General features: G+C 37.5%; 2 protein-coding genes across 4 annotated transcripts in view; one reads left to right on the top strand and one right to left on the bottom strand.

Annotated features, from left to right (window-relative positions):
* The window catches only part of LOC309603096 (guanine nucleotide-binding protein subunit alpha-14), a gene marked incomplete at both ends in the record, with an annotated part of 90,517 nt that extends 81,652 nt beyond the window's left edge, over positions 1 to 8,865 (top strand). The window contains 4 exons of the mRNA XM_082337498.1: positions 1,319 to 1,447; positions 3,385 to 3,514; positions 7,577 to 7,730; positions 8,675 to 8,865. Coding sequence (XP_082193624.1) covers positions 1,319 to 1,447; positions 3,385 to 3,514; positions 7,577 to 7,730; positions 8,675 to 8,865 — 604 coding nt within the window. The remainder of the gene's footprint in view (positions 1 to 1,318; positions 1,448 to 3,384; positions 3,515 to 7,576; positions 7,731 to 8,674) is intronic.
* A 4,444-nt stretch (positions 8,866 to 13,309) lies between these two features.
* VPS13A (vacuolar protein sorting 13 homolog A) overlaps positions 13,310 to 21,390 on the bottom strand; it is a 110,625-nt gene continuing 102,544 nt past the window's right edge. For 2 of the 3 annotated variants that reach the window (XM_082336642.1, XM_082336643.1), the window contains exons 69-72: positions 20,342 to 20,427; positions 19,604 to 19,727; positions 17,982 to 18,056; positions 13,311 to 16,229 (exon numbers count right to left, since the gene is read on the bottom strand). In XM_082336642.1, coding sequence (XP_082192768.1) covers positions 16,179 to 16,229; positions 17,982 to 18,056; positions 19,604 to 19,727; positions 20,342 to 20,427 — 336 coding nt within the window. In that variant the 3' untranslated portion in view covers positions 13,311 to 16,178. Of the gene's footprint in view, positions 16,230 to 17,981; positions 18,057 to 19,603; positions 19,728 to 20,341; positions 20,428 to 21,390 lie in introns of all 3 variants that reach the window. The other variant, XM_082336646.1, reaches the window with a different exon arrangement.

The raw sequence follows: 21,390 nt of genomic DNA, 5'->3' as shown, positions 1-21,390 counted from the left end.
GCCAAGGTTGAGAAGTAACAAGGTTAAATTTCAGCAAGGAACATTTAGATAAAGCATTTATAGTAAACTTGAACTCAGAATGGTTACACACAGGCAATCTGTTCCTGTGTGTTAAGCGTTATAATTCTTGACAGATGTTTGTCTGCCTTGTTCTTAAATAATCCTACACTGGAGAAGAAGGATGCCACTTAATGGTCTACTGTAGCCTCATTTTCTAAGAAATCAGCCACAATGGAAAATCAGTTTTATTTTAAATTTTATTCAGTCTTCCTTTTGCTGTTAATTACGATTGAGGTCTCAATAACAATTTGCTACATTGCTGGAGAGGAGGAATTTTCTTATTTCAAAGAGAAATCCTTTCTGAGTAAGTGATAACATAAAGTGTGAGTATTTTTGATTTTGGAACCCAAATGTGAGGGATGTTTGGGCAGCAAGGGGAGAATACATGAACACTCTCCCTCTTCTACCAAAGAAAAATGGGGGGAATTAGTGCTTAAATAAAGGAAGGTTTGTGCCACGACCATGTTGTATGAATTGAGTACACCTTATACTTCCTGTATGCCTTGTTAGGATTTTGTATGATCTAATGTTGCCTTCTAGTGTTGGGAAGATAGATTGCAGAGAGGAATACCAGGCACCGGTTCTTTGTGTCTTGCTCACACTGCTCATTTATTGAGGCACATGAATGTCATCCTAGAATTTAATCCCAGCCATGAAAAGCACAAGAGCCTTGTGAAACTGAGGGTAAAGTTAAGAATGTCCACATGGGCAGATGAGAAACTAAACGCATCATCTTTTATATTAAAAATATATGTTTGAAGCATTCATGTTTGCAGAGCTTTCCATTAATTACTTTTCTGAATTCTGTCCAGCAAGCTTTCACATTTGTGTGCAATATTAGCATCATGGATGAAGTGATGGGATAGAGTACTGTTGGTAAACATTATGGCTAGAACTGATATTTATATTTGTGCTCAAATCTTAATGCTGGTGTTCATTCTGGGGTAATAGCAAAGATTATTCAATTAAAATTCGTAATTTTGGGTGTGGGCTGATTGTCTATAGAACATTCAGGCATCATCTCTTTTGAATAGTTATATTCTGTCTGAAAGGTACATGCAGACCTCAGTTAAAGTAAAGGGTTTTATTGTTTTATGCCAGCAACAAATGGGCTAAGGCCATGCACAACTGAATTTCTATTTAGCTGCTTTTGTGGGAACACTTCTGTGATTGCTAGTTAGTACTTTGGTTTTGAATCTGTGTGATTAATTTATGACAGTGCATTAATCTTGTTTCTGTTGTCTATTTAACTTTCCAGTTATCTTACTGACCTTGATCGTATTGCTATGCCCTCATTTGTGCCAACTCAGCAAGATATTCTTAGAGTCCGAGTGCCAACTACAGGAATTATCGAGTATCCTTTTGATTTAGAAAATATTATATTTAGGTAAGACTGCCTGTCAAATGATTCAGTATACAATTATGAAAGCAGTTGCTGCAACTTTACTTTTAAGGTCCTTTAAACTTTTGCATTCAATGAGTGTTGTGTTTCCAGCCTTTTTAGTCTCCAAAGTTAAAACAGTAACTTGAGTGTTGTTTCAAAACATTCCTTTTGAAATTTACATTACATGAAAAAAGTTTTTCAATTCAAGCAGCCCAATTGCTGTGTATTCTGAACTATTAGTTTAATTAAAATTCTTGGATGGGAGGGTGCAGAGGTAAGGTATTTGTAGATACATGAGTGTTCATATTGGAATGTAGCTTAATTCCATTTAGAGCCAAGAGCTTTCGCCTCCTGGCTGTCCCCTAATAGATATGTTAAAGCCCTCAAGGGAGTTTAGAACTTTCAGTTAGCTAAAGTTAGGGAAGGGAGTTGAACAGACTGAGGGAAGGAGGAGAAAAAAAAAAAGGAGGGTCACAGCCGTAGATACTTCTATTCTTGCCACATAATATTAAAAAAAAAAAAAAAATTCAGTGGAACTGAGAGAAACAAACATACTCATAAAGTTGAGAGAAAGTCTCAGAAACACTTTAAAATTATGTTATCTGCTACTAGACAAGCTATTGCAACAGGTGGGGTTACTGATTTTCTAAGGGAAAGCATATTTTTTTTTATTTCAAAATTGCAGAATTCACACTAGCATGATTATAGATGTTCTTCCACCAAGCACCCATTTCATCATGAACAAACACCTGCCTGCAGTTACAACACAGAACCAGAATTCACTCTGATAACCCATGGTCAAACTAGCCTAACTGTGATTTTGCTGTTTGTTTTTTCCTGGAAAATGGAATGTTCAAGTGAACATTTTCACCTGGATAAAATGTGAGGGACTTAACTGTCTGCAAAACCATAGGAATTTGATGTGGAAATAAGATAATTTGTGAGCATTTTGATTTTTTTGTTTTGAAGAGTGAGATACGACTACACTGGGATTCTTGGGGGGCAGGGGCCAAGGGAGATTTTGGAGCATGTGTGGAAATAAAATTGAGCGTGCTCACATCTCTCTTTGCTAAAACTTCTACCAACACAGAAAAAAAAAAAACAGAATTATACTTTGTATTGTGCCTCAGGTAACTTACACACTTGTACTGGGCCTGGCTAGGACAAAGTTAATTTGCTTCATAGCAGCTGATACGGTGCTGTGTTTTAGATTTGTAAACAAAACAGTACTGGTAACATACCAGTGTTTTAGCTTTTGCTTAACAGTGTTTGCACAGCACCAAGGCCTTCTCAGTTTCCCTGCCCCTCCAGTGAATAGGTTGCGGGGGTGCACAACAGGTTGGGAGGGGGACAAAGCTGGGCAGATGATCTGAACTAACCAAAGACATATTTCACACCATATGACATCATGCTTAGTGATAGAAGTGAAAAGAGGGGGCTTTAGGGAGGTTGGCCATCCTTTTCTTGGGAATTGGTTGGACATCAGTCTACCTGTGGGAGGTGGTGAGTGATTGCTTTTGCATCACTTGTTTTGTTTTGTTTATCTCTTCTTCCACTTATCCTTCATTTACTAAACAATATTTTTTTTGTTTTAATCTTGACACCCCAAGTTTTCTTGCTTTTACTCTTTCTTTCCTCTCCCCATGTCCACCCACGGTGCGTGGCGGGGTAGTGTGCAAGCAGCTGTGTTGTACTTAGCTGCTCACTGGGATTAACCCACAACAACACTAAAGAACAGTGAAAGTTGTAGCACTACAGCAAGTGAATCGAGTTGAAATATTAAACAGAATGTGCAATGTTAAGATATACTTTTCACAGTTCAAGCTTATCTCAGGTAGGTGATCTCTTATAAGGCCTTTGGGTATACTTAAAGGATCTTATGAAGTAAGACTAATATGTCTATAAATGACTAATATGTTGACTGTATTTCTGTTTAACAGGATGGTGGATGTAGGTGGCCAAAGGTCAGAAAGAAGGAAGTGGATCCATTGTTTTGAAAGTGTTACTTCCATTATTTTCTTAGTTGCATTAAGTGAATATGATCAAGTCTTGGCAGAATGTGACAATGAGGTAAGGAGCGGGGGTATCTAAGATACAGAAAAAGATGGGTGCTTTTTAAGAAAGACAGCATTCACATGTCTTCATAAAAGCATTTGCAAATACTAGAATTGCATTAAGAAGCTGATCAAGCAGTCCCGAAGTTGTATTAAATTAGAAGCCTGCCTGTAAAAGTGAACTCTACCTTAAAAGGCAAAACATGATTTAAAAATCTTTTAAATCACTTAAGCCATGTGAAATATTTGAGAATGTGAGTATCAGCAATATCCCTAAGCAAGTAAAACTACCCCAGTCATCGGTAATTAGTTTGGGTTTGTTTTTGTTTTTTTAAGTCTTGGATGCTTTAGAATTAACCTGTGCATTAATTAAGGAAAATTAAAACAAAATAACTTAAAATTTACCTCCTTGCCAAGGTCAGAAAACATAAGATGAGTTCTCCCATCTGTTCTAGAGTCCTGTCATTAGCAATAGCCAGATGTTGTAGAGAAGGATGCAAAATAGGAAACAGTAGGCAATTACAATCATAGAATAGAATCATACAATCGTTAAGGTTGGAGAAGACTTTTAAGATCACCGAGTCCAACCGTTAACCTAGCACTGCCCAGTCCACCACGAAACCAGGTCCCTAAGCACCACATCTACCTGTCTTTTAAGTACCCCTAGGGATGAGGACTCAACCACTTCCCTGGGCAGCCTGTTCCAGTGCCTGACTACCCTTTCGGGGAAGAAGTTTTTCCTAATATCCAATCTAAACTTCCCCTAGTGCAGCTTGAGGCCATTTTCTCTCGTCCTATGGCTTGTTACTTGGGAGAAGACACCGTCCCCCACCTCGCTACAACCTCCTTTCGAGAGCAATAAGGTCTCCCCTCAGCCTCCTCTTCTCCAGGCTAAACAGTCCCAGCTCCCTCAGCCGCTCCTCATAAGACTTGTGCTCTAGACCCTTCACCCGCTTCATTGCCCTTTTCTGGACACGCTCCAGCACCTCGATGTCCTTCTTGTAGTGAGGGGCCCAAAACTGAACACAGCACTCGAGGTGCAGCCTCACCAGTGTCGAGTAGAGGGAGACAATCACCTCCCTGGTCCTGCTAGCCATACTATTCCTGACACAAGCCAGAGTGCTATTGGCCCTCTTAGCCATCTGGGCACAGTGCTGGCTCATATTCAGCTCGTTGTTGACCAACACCCCCAGGTCCTTTTCCGCTGGGCAGCTCTCCAGCCACTCCTCCCCAAGCCTGTAGCGTTGCATGGGGTTGTTGTGACCCAAGTGCAGGACCCGACACTGAGCCTTATTGAACCTCATACAGGTGGCCTCAGCCCATCGATCCAGCCTGTCCAGGTCCCTCTGTAGAGCCTTCCTACCCTCCAGCAGATCAACACTCCCAGCCGACCTGGTGTCATCTGCAAACTTACTGAGGGTGCACTCAATCCCCTCGTCCAGATCGTTGATTATGCAGCAAGTGCGGGACAACCGAGGGATCAGGCCCAGCCAGCATGGGTTTATGAAAAGGAGATCCTGTTTCACTAACTTGGTCTCGTTCTATGACAAGGTGACCCACTTAGTGGATGAGGGGAAGGCTGTGGATATTGTCTACCTGCACTTTAGTAAGGCCTTTGACAATGTCTCCTACAGCATTCTCCTGGAGAAGCTGGCTGCTCACGGCTTGGATCAGTGCACTCTGCGCTGGGTTAAAAACTGGCTGGACGGCCGAGCCCAGAGAGTGGTGGTGAATGGAGTCAAATCCAGTTGGCGGCCAGTCACCAGCAGTGTTCTCCAGGGCTCAGTGTTGGGGTCAGTCCTGTTCGATATCTTCACTGATGATCTGGATGAGGGGATCGAGTGCACTCTCAGAAAGTTTGCAGATGACACCAAGTTGGGTGGAAGTGTCGATCTGCTGGAGGGGAGGAAGGCCCTACAGAGGGACCTGGACAGGCTGGATCGTTGGGCCGGGGCCAACTGTATGAGATTCAACAAGGCTCAGTGCCGGGTCCTGCACTTGGCTCACAACAACCCCATGCAACGCTACAGGCTGGGGGAGGAGTGGCTGGAGAGCTGCCTGGCAGAAAAGGACCTGGGGGTGTTGGTTGACAGCCGCCTGAACATGAGCCAGCAGTGTGCTCAGGTGGCCAAGAGGGCCAATGGCATTGTGGCTTGTATCAGGAATAGCATGGCCAGCAGGACCAGGGAGGTGATAGTGCCCCTGTACTCGGCACTGGGGAGGCCGCACCTTGAATCCTGTGTTCAGTTTTGGGCCCCTCACCTCAAGAAGGACACTGAGGTGCTGGAGCGTGTCCAGAGAAGTGCAATGAAGTTGGTGAAGGATCTAGAGCACAAGTCTTATGAGGAGCGGCTGAGGGAGCTGGGACTGTTTAGCCTGGAGAAGAGGAGGCTGAGGGGAGACCTTACTGCTCTCGAAAGGAGGTTGTAGCGAGGTGGGGGACGGTGTCTTCTCCCAAGTAACAAGTGATAGGACAAGAGGAAACGGCCTCAAGCTGCGCCAGGGGAGGTTTAGGTTGGATATTAGGAAAAACTTTTTCCCCGAAAGGGTAGTCAGGCACTGGAACAGGCTGCCCAGGGAAGTGGTTGAGTCTCCATCCTTGGAGGTATTTAAAGAACGGACAGATACGGTGCTTGAAGACATGGTATAGATGGACTTGGCAGTGCTAGGTTAACGGTTGGACTCGATGATCTTAAGGGTCTTTTCCAACCTTAACGATTCTATGATTCTATGATAAAGATATTAAACAGGACTGGCCCCAGTACTGAGCCCTGGGGAAGACCACTTGTGACCAGCCACCAACTGGATTTAACTCCATTCACCATCACTTTCTGGGTTCAGCCATCCAGCCAGATTTTTACCTAGCGAAGAGTATACTCATCCAAGCCATGAGCAGCCCGTTTCTCCAGGAGAATGCTGTGGGAAATGGTGTCAAAGGCTTTACTGAAGTCGAGGTAGACAACATCCACAGCCTTTCCCTCATCCACTAAGCGGGTCACCTTGTCACAGAAGATCATGTTAGTCAAGCAGGACCTGCCTTTCATAAACCCATGCTGACTGGGCCTGATCCTGTGGTTGTCCCATAGTACATGCCACGTGATGGCACTCAGGATGATCTCCTCCATACCTTTCCCCGGCACTGAGGTCAGGCTGACAGGCCTGTAGTTTCCCGGGTCCTCCTTCCACCCCTTCTTGTAGATGGGTGTCACATTTGCTAACTTAAGAAATTAATTAGATAAAAGCATATTAGTAGAACTGCATTCCTTTTGGTAGTGGTTGCTTTACATCCTGCAGTATGAGGATTCCTTCAAGTGTCCTTCAGAAACATTTAATACCGTTTGAACTCTAAAGTCCCAAAGCCCTTACAGATCACTTTCTCAAGATCTGTTTGAACTGTGAAAAGCATGCCCTGCTTCACTTGCTGAAGTGTCACAACATCCACTGTAGGTGAGATAGAGTTTTCAAAGTTTCCTGTCATCTTTTAATGCATGAACAACTTCAGTAACTTTAATTTTCTTTTTCCTTTCACCATCTTGAACATTTTGTTATGCTCACTTTGGACATTAGGAAATAAATAACGAACTGACTGCTATCACAAGTTTGTCCTCAGGAACTCCAAACAGCAATCTCTGAATGTGGTGTTCCTTAGATCTCTCTTGAAATGGACAGACTTTATTACTAGTATAGATGAGTACATATACTCTTGTCCTTTAGCTATGTTACAGTATGTTAATATCAGATATTTGACCCAATATACCCTGCTTCAGCTCTCACTGTGAGGTCAGAAGAGGCTTTCATAAAGCAGCGGTCCATGACTGCTCACTAACTCATACAAGAATTCAAATAATTTCTATTATTAAGACTTACCTTGATGTCACATGCCATTCATATCAGTGATCCAAACCCAGTGAGTAAAAGGATATAGAACATGTAGAGTAATGATCAACCAATGCATTGCGAATGCGCTTAATAAAAGTAGTTAAAAAAGTTTTCAAAACAACCTTTATGATCTCTGGCTGATGTGATTTGCCTATGCTACTGTCTAGAGAGTGTAACTTCATATTAATTTTTGTTGTAGAATCGAATGGAAGAAAGCAAGGCCTTATTTAAAACTATCATTACATATCCCTGGTTTCTGAATTCTTCAGTTATTTTGTTTTTAAATAAAAAAGATCTTCTAGAAGAGAAAATCATGTATTCCCATCTAATTAGTTACTTTCCAGAATACACAGGTAAGCATTTATCCCAGACTATCTTCACAAAGCTAAAAGTCATATTTAAACCAGTTAGTTTTCCCTCATTAAATCGAACAGGGAAAGTGGAATTATGCAATGTATTTGATATCTATGCTTTTCTACTCTATCCTTTAAAATACAAATTTAAGTTACTCAGTTTTACTGGAACATCGTGGACAGAGTCTTGAGATTTCTTGCAGCCATTCTGTTACCACTGGAGTGGCATGATCGCTATTTATTTATGTGAAGAAGCACCTTTTTCATCTTTGATCTCAAGAGACAAGATACAGGGGGAGCTTGGGGAATACAGCTCTTAACCCAGCTCTTTACATAGTAAAAACCCATAGTATAGTTTTGCATTTGCATTTGCATTATAACTGGATAACTTAACAAATGTCACTGATACTTAAAGTCGCCAGAAGAATGATGAAAATAATCACAGATGTATTGCATTACTTAATACAGTATTATATTCTGCAAGACATGTATCACATTGAATCTACAATTAATGATGAAAAGAATTATAGTAATTTAATAGCTACAGAGAAAATGCACATCCCTTTCTTTGCCAAAGAGAATCCTGTTTACTCTGTGTCTTTTAGAAAATTTAATTTCTCTCATGGTCTTTGACATACTACAATAATGTAGCAAACTATTAGTATATACTGGGTAATTTCAGTTGCATAGGTTTTTATAAAAAATTTACTTTGACCTGTAACATTTACAGTTGAAAAAAGCATGCTCCACACATTTTAGAAAGCAGTGTTGTAACGGCTTTTGCTCCACTAACACATGAATGAGGAAATGCCAAAAAGGGAGTATGTCTTCATGGCGATTTCACATTTAAATATGAAATTAGCCTGTTAAGACACTGTCCATAGGTTTCTTCCTTGACCCATAGCTTTTAACTCTTTGAAACCACTAATTGTGCTTTTGGCTAGGACCTAAACAAGATGTCAAAGCTGCCAGAGACTTCATTTTGAAGCTGTATCAGGATCAGAATCCAGACAAGGAGAAAGTAATCTATTCCCACTTCACTTGTGCCACAGACACAGAAAATATTCGTTTCGTCTTCGCTGCTGTCAAGGACACAATCCTGCAATTAAACCTGAGGGAGTTCAACTTGGTTTAAAGAAAAAACATGGTTGCAGCCACAAAGTGTGGTTTACTCACAGCACAGCCTATGTTGATAAAAAAAGGTGTCTTTTTAAATACCATTTACAGAAATGGGGGGGGGGGATTTATATTTACTGAAGAAGTATGGATTAAGAGAACTGTAAAGATTGAGTTTCAAAGTTTACTTTTTAACCCATACATTTAAAATATTGTGTTCATATTTCCCATATTAGTTTTGTCTGTGAGTTATTTTTTTGACAGCTGTGGGAATATAGTATATTTAGAAGAGTGTACATATCTACATTGCTGTATTTTCTTAAGGTTTTTTTATTTCACATTTACAATCATAGCTTATAAAATTTCAAACAGTGATGCCTTAAAAATGACAAGTTAGTGTTATTTTAGGGTGCTAGACATTTTTATATTCTTGCTCTGAGCAATGCAGTTGAAAAACTAGGGTAAACCTATTACACTTTTTAGAAGCATCTCTCAGTAGCCTTGATAGGCCAAACCTGTTAATGTTCTAGGAATCATTACAAAAGATTAATTATTGGTGACCCTTGTGTATCACTGCCTTTTTGTTGAAGTGCCTTACAATAATAAGATAGCTTTCACAGTTAAGGAATGACAGATTAAGATCTTGTAGGCAGTCCATGGAATTTACTCCTTTCTGAAGGGGAAAAGCATTTCTCAAACAGCAAGGCATTTAGCAAACATTCTCAGCATTCACTGCCACGGGAGCTTGGAGATCATCCACAGCTGCCTGCGATAAACTAGGCCTTAAATTCCTCCAAGTCATATAACTTGCTTTTTGCACTTTGCTTTTTCCTGTCGTTGAGCTTCACAGGTAGTTTTGCATGGATTGGAGAGCAGTAAAGCCTCTCCTCTGGAAGATTTCCAGCCATTTTCCTATCTATATCTCCTTCGCTCCCCTGCCCAACTACAAACCTCTTCACTAAAGAGGTCAGAACCACTAATAGCTCTGTCAGTTCTCCTTCACTGGGTCAAAAATTCTCAGGCATTTGGGAAATCTTGAAAAACCTTTTTTACCCATGCGAAATTTGTGGTAGTCACTGGCACTTGATCAGCTAACCCAGCAACACTGGTAAGGAGAGTGTTTTAGTTTTACTGTTATTAGCAGTAATTCAGCCCAAAAGATGTGCTGAGGTTCTCCTGTATTTAAATACATGAAAATTTCATTTTTCCAAAAAGAAATATAGCAATAGTCTTTACTATCAGCATGAAATAGCAATTTCTGTGCAGCACAGAAAAAAGTCACGTTATATTGATTTTTCAGCTTGAGTAGTGTGTATTCAGCCAGGTTGATAGCTCACGTTTCAGTCCTGTGAAAAGCACACCCTGACCTTTCACTGCCCGTAAAAAATATTTACCAATTCACATATTAAACAGCACAGTTCCCTTTTGCCCAGCAGTACAGAAAAAGTAAAGTATGTCCAGAGCTGATTTTAGTTGCTAAGGAGAAAACAGCCAGTAACATTTGGTTCATTTGTTCTTTCCTTACTGTTGGAACAAGCAGTAGAAGCCTGTTCTTGCAATGCTTTAATGTTTTTCTGTGAGGGAAGGACACTGACCTATACGTTGTGCCCATACTAGTGAACAGCAGTAATCAACACTGAGGGAACAGTGCCGTACACCCTGGGATGAGGTACAGGGTCCGGTGTCAGTTGCTGAACGAGAAGAGGCCAAAGGGGAGTGACAGAAAGCACGGAATAAAACAGCACGTCTGTGCGTGTGTCATTGATGTCATCTCTACCCTTCCTCAGAAGTACTGACATCATGACAAGTCCTCAGACCTGCTGTCCTAAACTAACCACTGTTGCTCAAAAAATAATTCAAAAGCATTTCTTGTCATAATATCTGTAGATACTGAAACTTTACATTAACTTAGGAACTTCCAGTCACATGAAGACAACAAAAATACTTTTTTTAGGGCAGCAGATTTGATGGAGGAAAGCATATGAAATGCCCAAACACTTGAACTGCTTCATCCAGTTTTGAGCCCCTGGGAACTTCTGGAAAAATGTCTGTTTAAACTCTTAGCAGTTCCATATCTTGAGTCAAGATTTGCTGTTTATGTGCAGAGCACATTGGTGGCACAAATTTGGGAGCCTGGCATTGCTGGAGTACAAGCTTTGCAGATTGTGAGACCGTTACCATTTTACAGGACCCATCGGTACAGGAATGCTTTTCTTTTACACTTCACACCGAACATTTAAAAGCAGTCACAAGGGCAGTTACCAAGACAAACTTTTGCACATAGGTCTTAATATCTGCTTGATGCAATGCGGAATGAAAACCCACAAAGATAAACTGGGAGACATGCAGCAAAAAGAGAATTCAGTTTTTCTCCCTTTCAGCCTATTGGCATCCTACCATATCATGCCTGTTCTGGCAGTCACATTTGTTTCAGCCTTTACTGTATTGATCTGGAGATCATGAGTTAATAAAAAATAATGTCATGGACATTCTTTTACTCCTTGTAGAAGGAGACTTAAAAGCCAATTTACTTGTCCCTTGAAGTATTACAAGAATATTTAGAATTCTTGTTCCAGATTTCCCCTGGAAACAATCAAAACCTCTTTATAAAATGTCTGCTGCGAGTGGAATTTTAGATCCTTAGATCCCACTCACAGTCACAAAAGCAAAAATTGTGACCATGGTTGCATTTCGTAAGTCAAATAACAAAGCTCAGGCTCCTAGGTGATGCATATATGTACTTGAATATACTGGCCAGAAAATTCGAAATTAATGCACTGGTAAGAATAACAACAGGCAAATCTTGACTAATAAAGCTATAGGCAGGAAAAAAGATGTCAGCTATCTGCTAATTTGTACAGTTTTAGACAGAAAAGCATAAGGCATTCAAGAATCGCATAACCAAACTACGACAATTTGCATTTCAAGAGAAGACTATGATAAAGACAAGTGTTTTCTGTATGAAAATGTGAAATGCTGTGTAAAATTTTTGATCTCTATAATGAAACAAGTATTGTGATACCCATGAAAAACAATTCTAAGTCAGAAACACTTCGCACCATATCTGAGACAATTACAAATACAGAATGCATGTTAGCAGTATTTTTCACAAACAGTTCCCACATTTAATAAGCCTGTTCTTTTGAAATACATGGTCTCAATTCCTTAAAAAAATTGAAAAAAAACAAACCAAACCTTCCACAGTATTGAATTCGTTTCCATAATAATCTGCACACAATAACAAGGACAGACAGCTCCTTCACCCAGTCTGGTTTTAGTAATGTATTTAAGCATAGAACCTAAGACTCTTCCTTGGCAGAAATTGCAGATAAACTGATGAACATAGGAGAAAAAAAAAAACAAAACAAAACACCAAACAAACAAACAACTCAGTAATTAACTGTTAGGAACTTTAGCCACCTATATCCTTAGTTCTTGGGAGGTAAATATTTCATTGGTATTGGTTGCTTTAGTTTTTGCTGCATCTTCAGTAAAGATTAGTCACTGCAGATGAAGAGGGATCAAGTGGGAGAGTTTAATGCTAGAAAAAAGTACTGTGGAATTGTATGATTTTCTGAAGAAACACTGCGCACTCTTGCCTTGTACAATACTTACATAATTACAAGCAATGCAGTCTTCAGGTAGTTCTTTTCTGGAATTCAAATGTGAAAGGCTCAAGAAGGAAAAAAAAAATGTTGTGAAGAGTTTTGTGGAATATTGTCATTCTTTAAGCTAATACAGTATCAGGAAATACATACAAATCAAATATATACAAATCTATTTAAACATAATATGGATATGGAGATATTTACAAACAAGCCACAAGACTTAGCAATCCTATTAAAGTATGTGATGTACTTACTGGAACTGTTTTACATCAGCAGAATAATTAGGAAACTTAGGGTTTGTGGTTCAAATTCAAGAATATGCTGTAAGTATTAAATTTTAACTACCATTACATAGTAATATTAATGTTTTATTGACTAGTGTGTGGTATTTGTTATTTGCAGATAGATGGCTAAAAATAACTCAGAAGGAACAAAAGACAGTAGTGATTTGATATGCGCATGTATTTTGTGAAGTGCTAAAGATAATAAATAGGTAATGGCATATGTACAGAAATTTTTTTGGGAAAAAAAGAGGATTTTGTAAGAATCTGGTTATCTGGCAACATCATCTATGTTTCTTCAATGCGGCAACAGGAAAAAAAAATACTTTAAAGGGAGCTTATACATGTAAATCCAGTTTTTAAAAATTTATCCTTATAATAAACTGAAGGTAAAGACTAAAGTCTGTATCCTGCTTTCACTGAGATGGCTGCAACAGAAGCTTGACCTTGTGTTCTCAGAGACAAGTATTTGATTTAATTTGTCAATTTCTACCTACGAAATTCTGAGTAATGGTATTACCTGTTAATTACAGCAGTATATAAAGAAAACAAATAATAATCACATTCCAGCCAAATAAAATTCAGTTTCACTTTATTCAAGGTGACGAAGAGACCGGGGTGGGGGAGAGGAGTGTGGAAACCAAGAGAGTCATGCCATGCAAAGCCATGCAGCTGAACAGAGTGATGCAAACAGTTAGAGTTACAAATGTTTTAGCAATGTCTGGCATGTTTGATTCTATGTTTGGTTTGTCATTGATTTCTTAGAGGTAATTCTAACCCTTAACAAACTACTACTGAGAACCCAAATGACATTTCTCAAAGGTATGAAGTTTAGGTAACAGTCATCTAGAAGAGAAACTGTTCAGTGCTTCAGTAAAGGCCATGGTATACTTTTAAACACCACAGTGGGCAGACCTAAGTGCCTACATTTTACTTTTTATTGAGATCCCCTTGTCTAATTGCATGTACATTTTTAATAAAAATTAATATATCTATTCTGCATTCTTGTTGAAAAAAAAAATGCATATTGCAATAAGGAACGAGGCACAGTGGAGTGGACATCTCAAACTTTCACAATGGCATAAGTCTGAATACCTTTCTTCTTGCCCCAGGCTGATTTATAGTTAAAACAGAGAGAACTGGTGTCTGCCAAGAAATGGCAAAATTCATTCATGACTGTATGGAGAAAGCATAAGGAAAAAACAGAGGAAAAAGATACAATTTACTGACTAGAAAAAGGGATCTATAGAAAATCATGTTATCATTACAAGTGAAGACAAGGAGGGAGGTGGGGGAAAGGTCCTATGTTGACTTTTGAACACTTCCAGTGTTTTACTTCTTGTGTTAAGGCTTTTAGTTAGCACAGAAGATCAAAATATATTATACTCTCTAGGAAAAATGCAATTTTGGGGGAACTGTTACATTTTCCAAAACATGAACTTAACCATAGACACGCATATTTAATATAAATCCTTCAACATCAATGGTTAAATTGCTCAAAAATTACTGAAGAGCTAGCTGAGATTTGAGAACCAGGAGTTTGTTGGCAAAATAAATGTAAGAAAGTTAAGAACTGGAGATAACATTAATTGAAATAGAGGCTCTGTGAAGAGAAAATATTTAGGGTAAATTGAAAACTACACAAATGGGAATGTACAAAGTACTTGCAAGAGGTACTAGAAGTGAAAGTTGCAGCAGATACTCAGTAAATACTGGGGATAGAGAGAGGAGATGACAATTAACACAGTAATCAAGAATCAAGATCATGATGAGGCTATTAATTGAACTATCATGCCTTAATATGAAAAGTGATAGATGAAAAACAAATTACAGATACAGAATGGTACTCAGTGCACCTAATAACACTACTTATCTAAGGCAAAGTATTCTCTTAGTTTGGCATGATTATAACCTGAGTTAATACTCTTGGTACGTGCTTGGTGTACAAACAAGTGGAGTAACACAGTCATTTTCATAGTTTGGAATTCTCTTATAATCTTTTGATTAAATTTACAATTTACGGGAAAAATTACAATATTACATGTATTCTGTAACCTGCTAAATGGTTACTCGACACCAAAGACAAGACTTACAGTAAATCAAAGAACTGCAATTGTAGGTTAGCATGCTAGTAATTTTAGATTTTACAATAATGTGACAATTTGGATATCTCAAGCACCACCACCAATGTCAGAATTAAATCCTCTACCTATAAATGTTCCAAACATTTGTTTAGAAATAATATTTTGGCAGCAGGTACTTACTATATGTACCAGATATTTTGGAGACTTTGATATGGGAATTTATGGAAACCTTCATGTAACACTGTACTATTTCCTGCACTTTTTATATCAACTGCAGTAAACAGCCAGTCAACAATGACTATTGCATCTAAGAAATAAGCAGAATTGCACACATTCAAGCTCTCTCTATTAAAGTTCTGCTGTCTGGATATGAAACAAAAAAGTTTCATTGGGTAAGAAAAGTTGATAAAAGCAACTGTGAAATATTATATTTATTATTTAATATAAATTTGACTTTATTTGTCACTTGCTTAGCACACAACACTGTGTAATCCAAGGCATTTATTTTTGGTATGCAACAGTGCATTTATAACCCCATAAACTCCTTGAGTTGCAAGACTGTTAATAACTTCTATTTAAAATAATAGGCTTTAGTTAATATTTTTAGTGTAGAGATATATTAATTCTCCCCATTACACATTTTTGTAAACTGTTATATTTTCCTGTGAATATTGATAGAGGTGCTGCAATGCTTCCTTGAGTAGAATATAAAAAAAGTTTACACTAAAAGTGATACTGTATTGTAAATTCATCGTGACCTGGTCCATTCATTTACAAAAAGAAAATAATAGTTAACTAAGCAGCCAGTCCTGTGATCATCTAAATTAGACTTCCCTGGTCAGTAGCCTCCTTCTTAGACTTTGAGTTGTAAGACAAGTGATTATTAAGTTAACATTTCCTTTGATAAAGAAATTTGAATTTCAACACAGCCTGAAGTCATATGAAAACTAAGACAGAAACTATTGATTTTCAGAATCAAATAAAAACTGAAAGATTTGCTCTGAATAGTATCATAAGAATTATTCCAGAGTTCAATTTCAATATCAAATGTAATGGTAAAACAAATTCATTTTACACTGTATTTATAAAAAATGAAATCTGGAATTCTTGCATTAAAAAAAACAACGAAAACAAGCCAAAAGTTGGCAGAATTTTTTTCATCACTAGATTATTTTTTTAACTTGTCATCTATTTTTGTGATATAGCCATAGACTGTGGTGACCATAATAAACAATTTCATAAATCTTCCTTCCCTCCTGTTTTTGCTTTTGTTGCCGATATTCAAATACTTCTGCTTGTTAAAGAGGAATTAAAAGGTAGCTGTTCAGTGTTCTTCGTATCTTGGAGCTTCTCCATTCATTACAATTTTGGCTGATTCTCTCTCACTTCTTCCAGTTTAGAAAGGATCCACTGTGTGAAGGAAAAGGAAAAAAAGAAAAATATTTCCTTGGTAGAAACCATACAAAGCAGGTGAAAATTAGATTGGGTTAGCCAGACACTTTACTACCTGCTCTCCTCCTAACCGAGTCTTAATACAGTGCTAAAAATTCTACTGTAGATTATAAACCCCCAATTTCCCATATGAAAATGGAGGCATTTAAGAACCAATATCTGACATTGAATACCACAGCTAATTAAACTGGATGGGTTGATATTTTAGTTTCCTGGTCTGTATTTCAACGAATAATATTTTTTAAAATAACTGACACCATCATTTCACCCACATGATTATTAATGCTCTGCATTAGCCTACAACTCTAGATAAATCACAGATGACAACAGAGAAGCAAGGATAACAAAAGACAGAGGACAAGAATAGGTTGCACCAATGTGATAATACAGTTATTTAGAAAGAAGCTTTCTTTAACTATACTTGGTTTCTTTTCAGGAATTTCAAATTCACATACTTACTGAACATAGAAGGGAAATTGGTTTCCCAAGAGTCTAAAAAAAAAAGCGGGGGGGGGGGGCAGGGAGGAGAAAGGAAAAAAGGGGCAGTGAAATGGAAATGTAGGGTAGGAGATGAAGTTATACAAAGGGATTGCCATAAGAAAGCTGCATAATGCTTTCAGGAAGATGAGTGGATTATTATTACATCAGATTCTGTTACCGGATCAGGTTCTATGTTACAGATCTTTAGGATCCCCTCCTCCCCATCACAAGCTCACCCCCGGATTGTTCCTGATTTAGCTGGGGCATAGATGGGATTCCCTTCCCACACAGGCTACTGGACCTCAGTGCCACCCCTGCCCCACCACAGCCAAAAAGAAAAAAAAGAGGAGCTCAGTATCTCCAAAGAGTACAGACAAGTCAAATGCAGCACGGGGCCCTCAAAAACCTTGACAGTATTTGTAATGCTTTTTGAGGTAGGAGTCAAAAGATATCACTCGGCTGTGGTTAGAAACTACCCTCATAAAGACATAAGCAACTTAAACTCATGAGAAGATGCAAAAGCAACTTAAACTGATGAGAGGATGCAACTTTCGCAGACTGTTTGAAGTAGTAATCCCATATCCCACTGGTGTGAATATATGTAAGGCTAATTTATTCTTTGTGAAAATAATGAGCTACACTAATAAAAACAAGGCAGAACTTTCGTAATCTGGCTACTTGATAGTTCTAGTAGGAGACCTGAACCACTCCTACTCTCTGCTGTAGTGAAAACTAGTGATGCCACAAGGAAGAGATCACATAGAATACCTGTATAATAGTAGTAATATCATATATCAAATAACCAATTTGTGTTTCTATTAGGGATTTTCTTCGTTCTTCAACCAAAACTATTTTATGGAACAGAGGAATGACACCCTACCCTACCCCGAGAATAAAATTAGGAGTATTTACAAATATCGTTTGTTCTATTAAAAAGTACTATTTTAATTCACATTCTTGATTGTTTATTTTTTGTTAGCAGTACTATTAAATTAGCCATTTGACAGACAGTTAAAATTCCAAAGATTTACGTAAGGAAAAGTTTGGTGTTAGAATTGAGTATTTTTGAAATTCAGTACTGAATAGATCATTGCCATTTCCATCTGTGTAATGGCTGTGTGAAAATACTCAATTTTAAATATACATAGTAGTTTCAGGTTAAGAATACTTCTGTTTCACTTTTTAAGCCAAATTTAGCACAATATAATTGTAATAGTATTTTGACTTTACCTTAGCATCCTCTGGACTTTTAAAATTAATAATTTTTCCAAATTCTTTGGCATGGAACACAGACTTAACTCGTTCCTAAAAAAAAAAAAAAAAAAAAAAAAAAGTAATTCAAAATTGAATTCCTTCAAACTTTATGACTAAGAAGTTATTTACCATTAAGGCAGCTATATGGTTCAGACAGCAAAATGTACCTATTACACTAATCTGAATATGTTCACATCACATGCACACACCCTGAGAAACTTCATTTGCTGTATGAAAGCACAATGGAGCGGAACACTCCAGAAATAACAGACTTCCCTTTTTACCATGGAGTCCCTGGAGATTGGACTAAAAAAGTGTAGGAATGGAAGCAGATAATGGAGTATGTGTAGTAACAAAATCCAGTACTCCCTAAGGCTACAATTTCTCATTCTCCTTCAAGTCATTACCTGGGCAGACATTCCACCAATACTGACTTGCAAGTATTGGTCTTAGATAGTGAAAACAGCAACTTAGGCTTCAGAAATAAAATGTAAGCAGTGCTTTGCAAAATACAGTTTTCAACCATAGATTTCAATAAAGAGCATACTGCAGACATGTGAATGGACTCTGAAATGACTGCTGTATAGGGGTAAAGATGGATATGCTATTCAGGATTGTCTGAAATGGCAGAAACTCTAAGAATTATTTCATCCTGTAAAAGTTCACTTGCAGTCAGAAATCCAGTTTGGAGGATTCCAAACCAATATGGCTCTGCCTTTCATGCTCTCTGCAATAGAAACAAATAATCTGAGTGAAAAACTGAATGACTTTGTACACTGTCAAGACTGTCCTGACAACCAAGATGTGTAATTACACACATGAAGCTTATTAAAAACAGAAATAAAACAAAACACTGGCAGGTAAATTTATTGATTGAAATTAAATCCAGTTACCATCTCAAAAAAAATTTAAGAATCCTGTTTTTTAAGGAACTTTGCCTCTGTAAGTATACTTGGTCATCAGTGGTCATCTTTCTCCTTATGCCCTTGGCCAGTTTACCAGGGAAAGAAAGTTTGGAGATTTTTTAAAGCAAAAATTGCAACTGAGAGCAACATTCTTCAGCTTGCATTGAAAGGGATAAACATAGGTCATTACAGTTTTTATAAAGATATTAACAACGTATACTTTTGAAGAATTTGATTACTAGGAAATGCAAAAACAATCCTTGAAGCATAGCACATGTATTGCTCTGATATATTTGAATCTTTGGGACTGCAACAAGGTAGATTTCCACATATTGGCATATTCCCACAGTGCCAGAATGTGTAATGAAAATATTCTGCAACTGTCTGAGAAAGTTTTGTTGTATCACCGTTTTCCAAACTATGAATACACCACAAGCTGGCACATATAAACAAAAAATTCCCAGGGCTCAAGGAATAATTTCATCTGCAAACACCAAGTCACCATTCTGCTTAGAACAGTCAGAAGCTAGTTATCTGAGGAGTTTGCCCATGCCAAATTTCAAATCCCTTCTCTGAGTGCATTATCAACTAGAAGAGAGATCAAGAATTCAAAGAAGAGAGATCAGGAATTCAAAGTTCAATTTTATAAACAGTAACACAAAAAGAAACCAAAACATGATGAGGTTAACATACCTTGGCTTCAATGCGCAACCTTCTGCCATCAACGATGAATGGTTCTTTGGTAAATTCATCATAAGTGTATTGCCATTCACATGTCAGCTGTCCAAATGTCCCTTTTGTCACAAATAAGACACCACTAGACACCAGAAAATAAAATTAATAATTTAAAAATTAATGTAAAAATACTGGAAAGTTATCAAGTTACCCTAGCTCTAGTGAAGTCATTCATTGTTCCAAAACAGTTCTTATCTAATGATATGTAAGAACCATACAGCATACCTTCCAGAAGAGTGACTTTTGAACGTTCCTCTAACATATTTAAAATACTGTGTTTCATAGCAAAACCATAACACTACTTCTAGCTGTATTTCTACAAAAAGTTGTACAAGTTTTGATTTCAGAAGGATGCCTGATACTCCACTGTTAGACATTATTGACTCTGTTCCTGTCATATCCTTTTTTCCTTAATTATGCTAATTTATAAGTGAATCCCACAGTTCCATTGACTTTAACCTAACCAGATTTATAACAAATCTTTCTCAGCTAAAGAAATCATAAAACTAACATTCCTTTTCTCTCCTTAAATAGAGAAATTACTATGGCACTCAAAATAACATACTCTTGTGCTGAATAATGCCACTGTTTAACATGGCTGTTAACAGCACACTAAGCATGCCTTCCCCGTTATTTTATCTACATCCAAAATGACATGATTTTAAGTACTTATTATTCAGAGTCAAAACTGTTTACCTTTTTGTTACCATTAACAGGTCTGTACTGTTGACCATAGCATGTGCAATGTATCTGAGTTTTGCAAATCTTCCGTTTTCAATTTTCTAAAAGAGACAAAAGTTTTGTAGCTTTGACTATGCTAGTATAAATTCATGTACTAATTTTGTGCTCTAAAATGTATTTATCCCCCAAAAGTATAAATTGCAACAAAGCACATAGCATATACTTTTAAATAAAAGGCTATTTCAATAAAGTCAGAATATGACTAACAAACAGATCTGTGACAGCTAATGTTCATAGTTACACAGAATTTTTCGGTTGCTGTTAATGCAGCTATGCAAATAAAAATCAATCCTAACCAAAACTGGCAAGGAGCAATATAATTTCTGAAAACATTTCAAGTAAGTTTTCTATATATTTTTAGTACATGCCAAACTTCTGCTGACTAATACAATTCTGAAACAACAAAAGAAATAAGGATTAATTTCCTAAATTATGCCAAGTCACCTCCAAAACATTGGAGTAATTAATTCTGGGAATAAATCTATGCTTAACTGTATACAAGAACCCACTATCATGTAGACAGTGGGACTTAATAATGCACTTGAAGTAATGCTTATCATTTCTCCACATTCTTTTGTTTTCCCCTGAATTTACCTAATCTTTTCCTACAATGGCTGTGAGTATTGTAGCAGAATGTTCTTTAATGGGTGATAAGTTTAAAATATTGATGACAGCGGATTAATCATTTTTAAAAACAGAGGTTCTGTAACTTTAACATGACTGGGCAACCATTGGATTTCTGACCTCGAGCAATGAGTGATTAAATTAGTGATCAAATTAAGATTGCTGCATGTTAGTTGGGAATAGCAACATGACTGCTTGCATACTTTCCATCTGTTACAAATTGGAAGCAAAAATAATTAGTATAAACCAGTATGATTCAATAAATCCTTAACCACAAACATATTGCTTCAGATATGTAGGCCAATATTAAAAAACATATAGGTTAGTTCTCAATGCAGTTAAAATAGCAAAACCATTTAATGAGTATTCATCACGACTGT

The sequence above is a fragment of the Platalea leucorodia genome (assembly GCF_965183815.1).
Source record: "Platalea leucorodia genome assembly, chromosome: Z".
Taxonomy (NCBI): domain Eukaryota; kingdom Metazoa; phylum Chordata; class Aves; order Pelecaniformes; family Threskiornithidae; genus Platalea; species Platalea leucorodia.
Note: the sequence above shows the minus strand (reverse complement) of the source record. Positions and strands in the feature narration are given on the sequence as shown.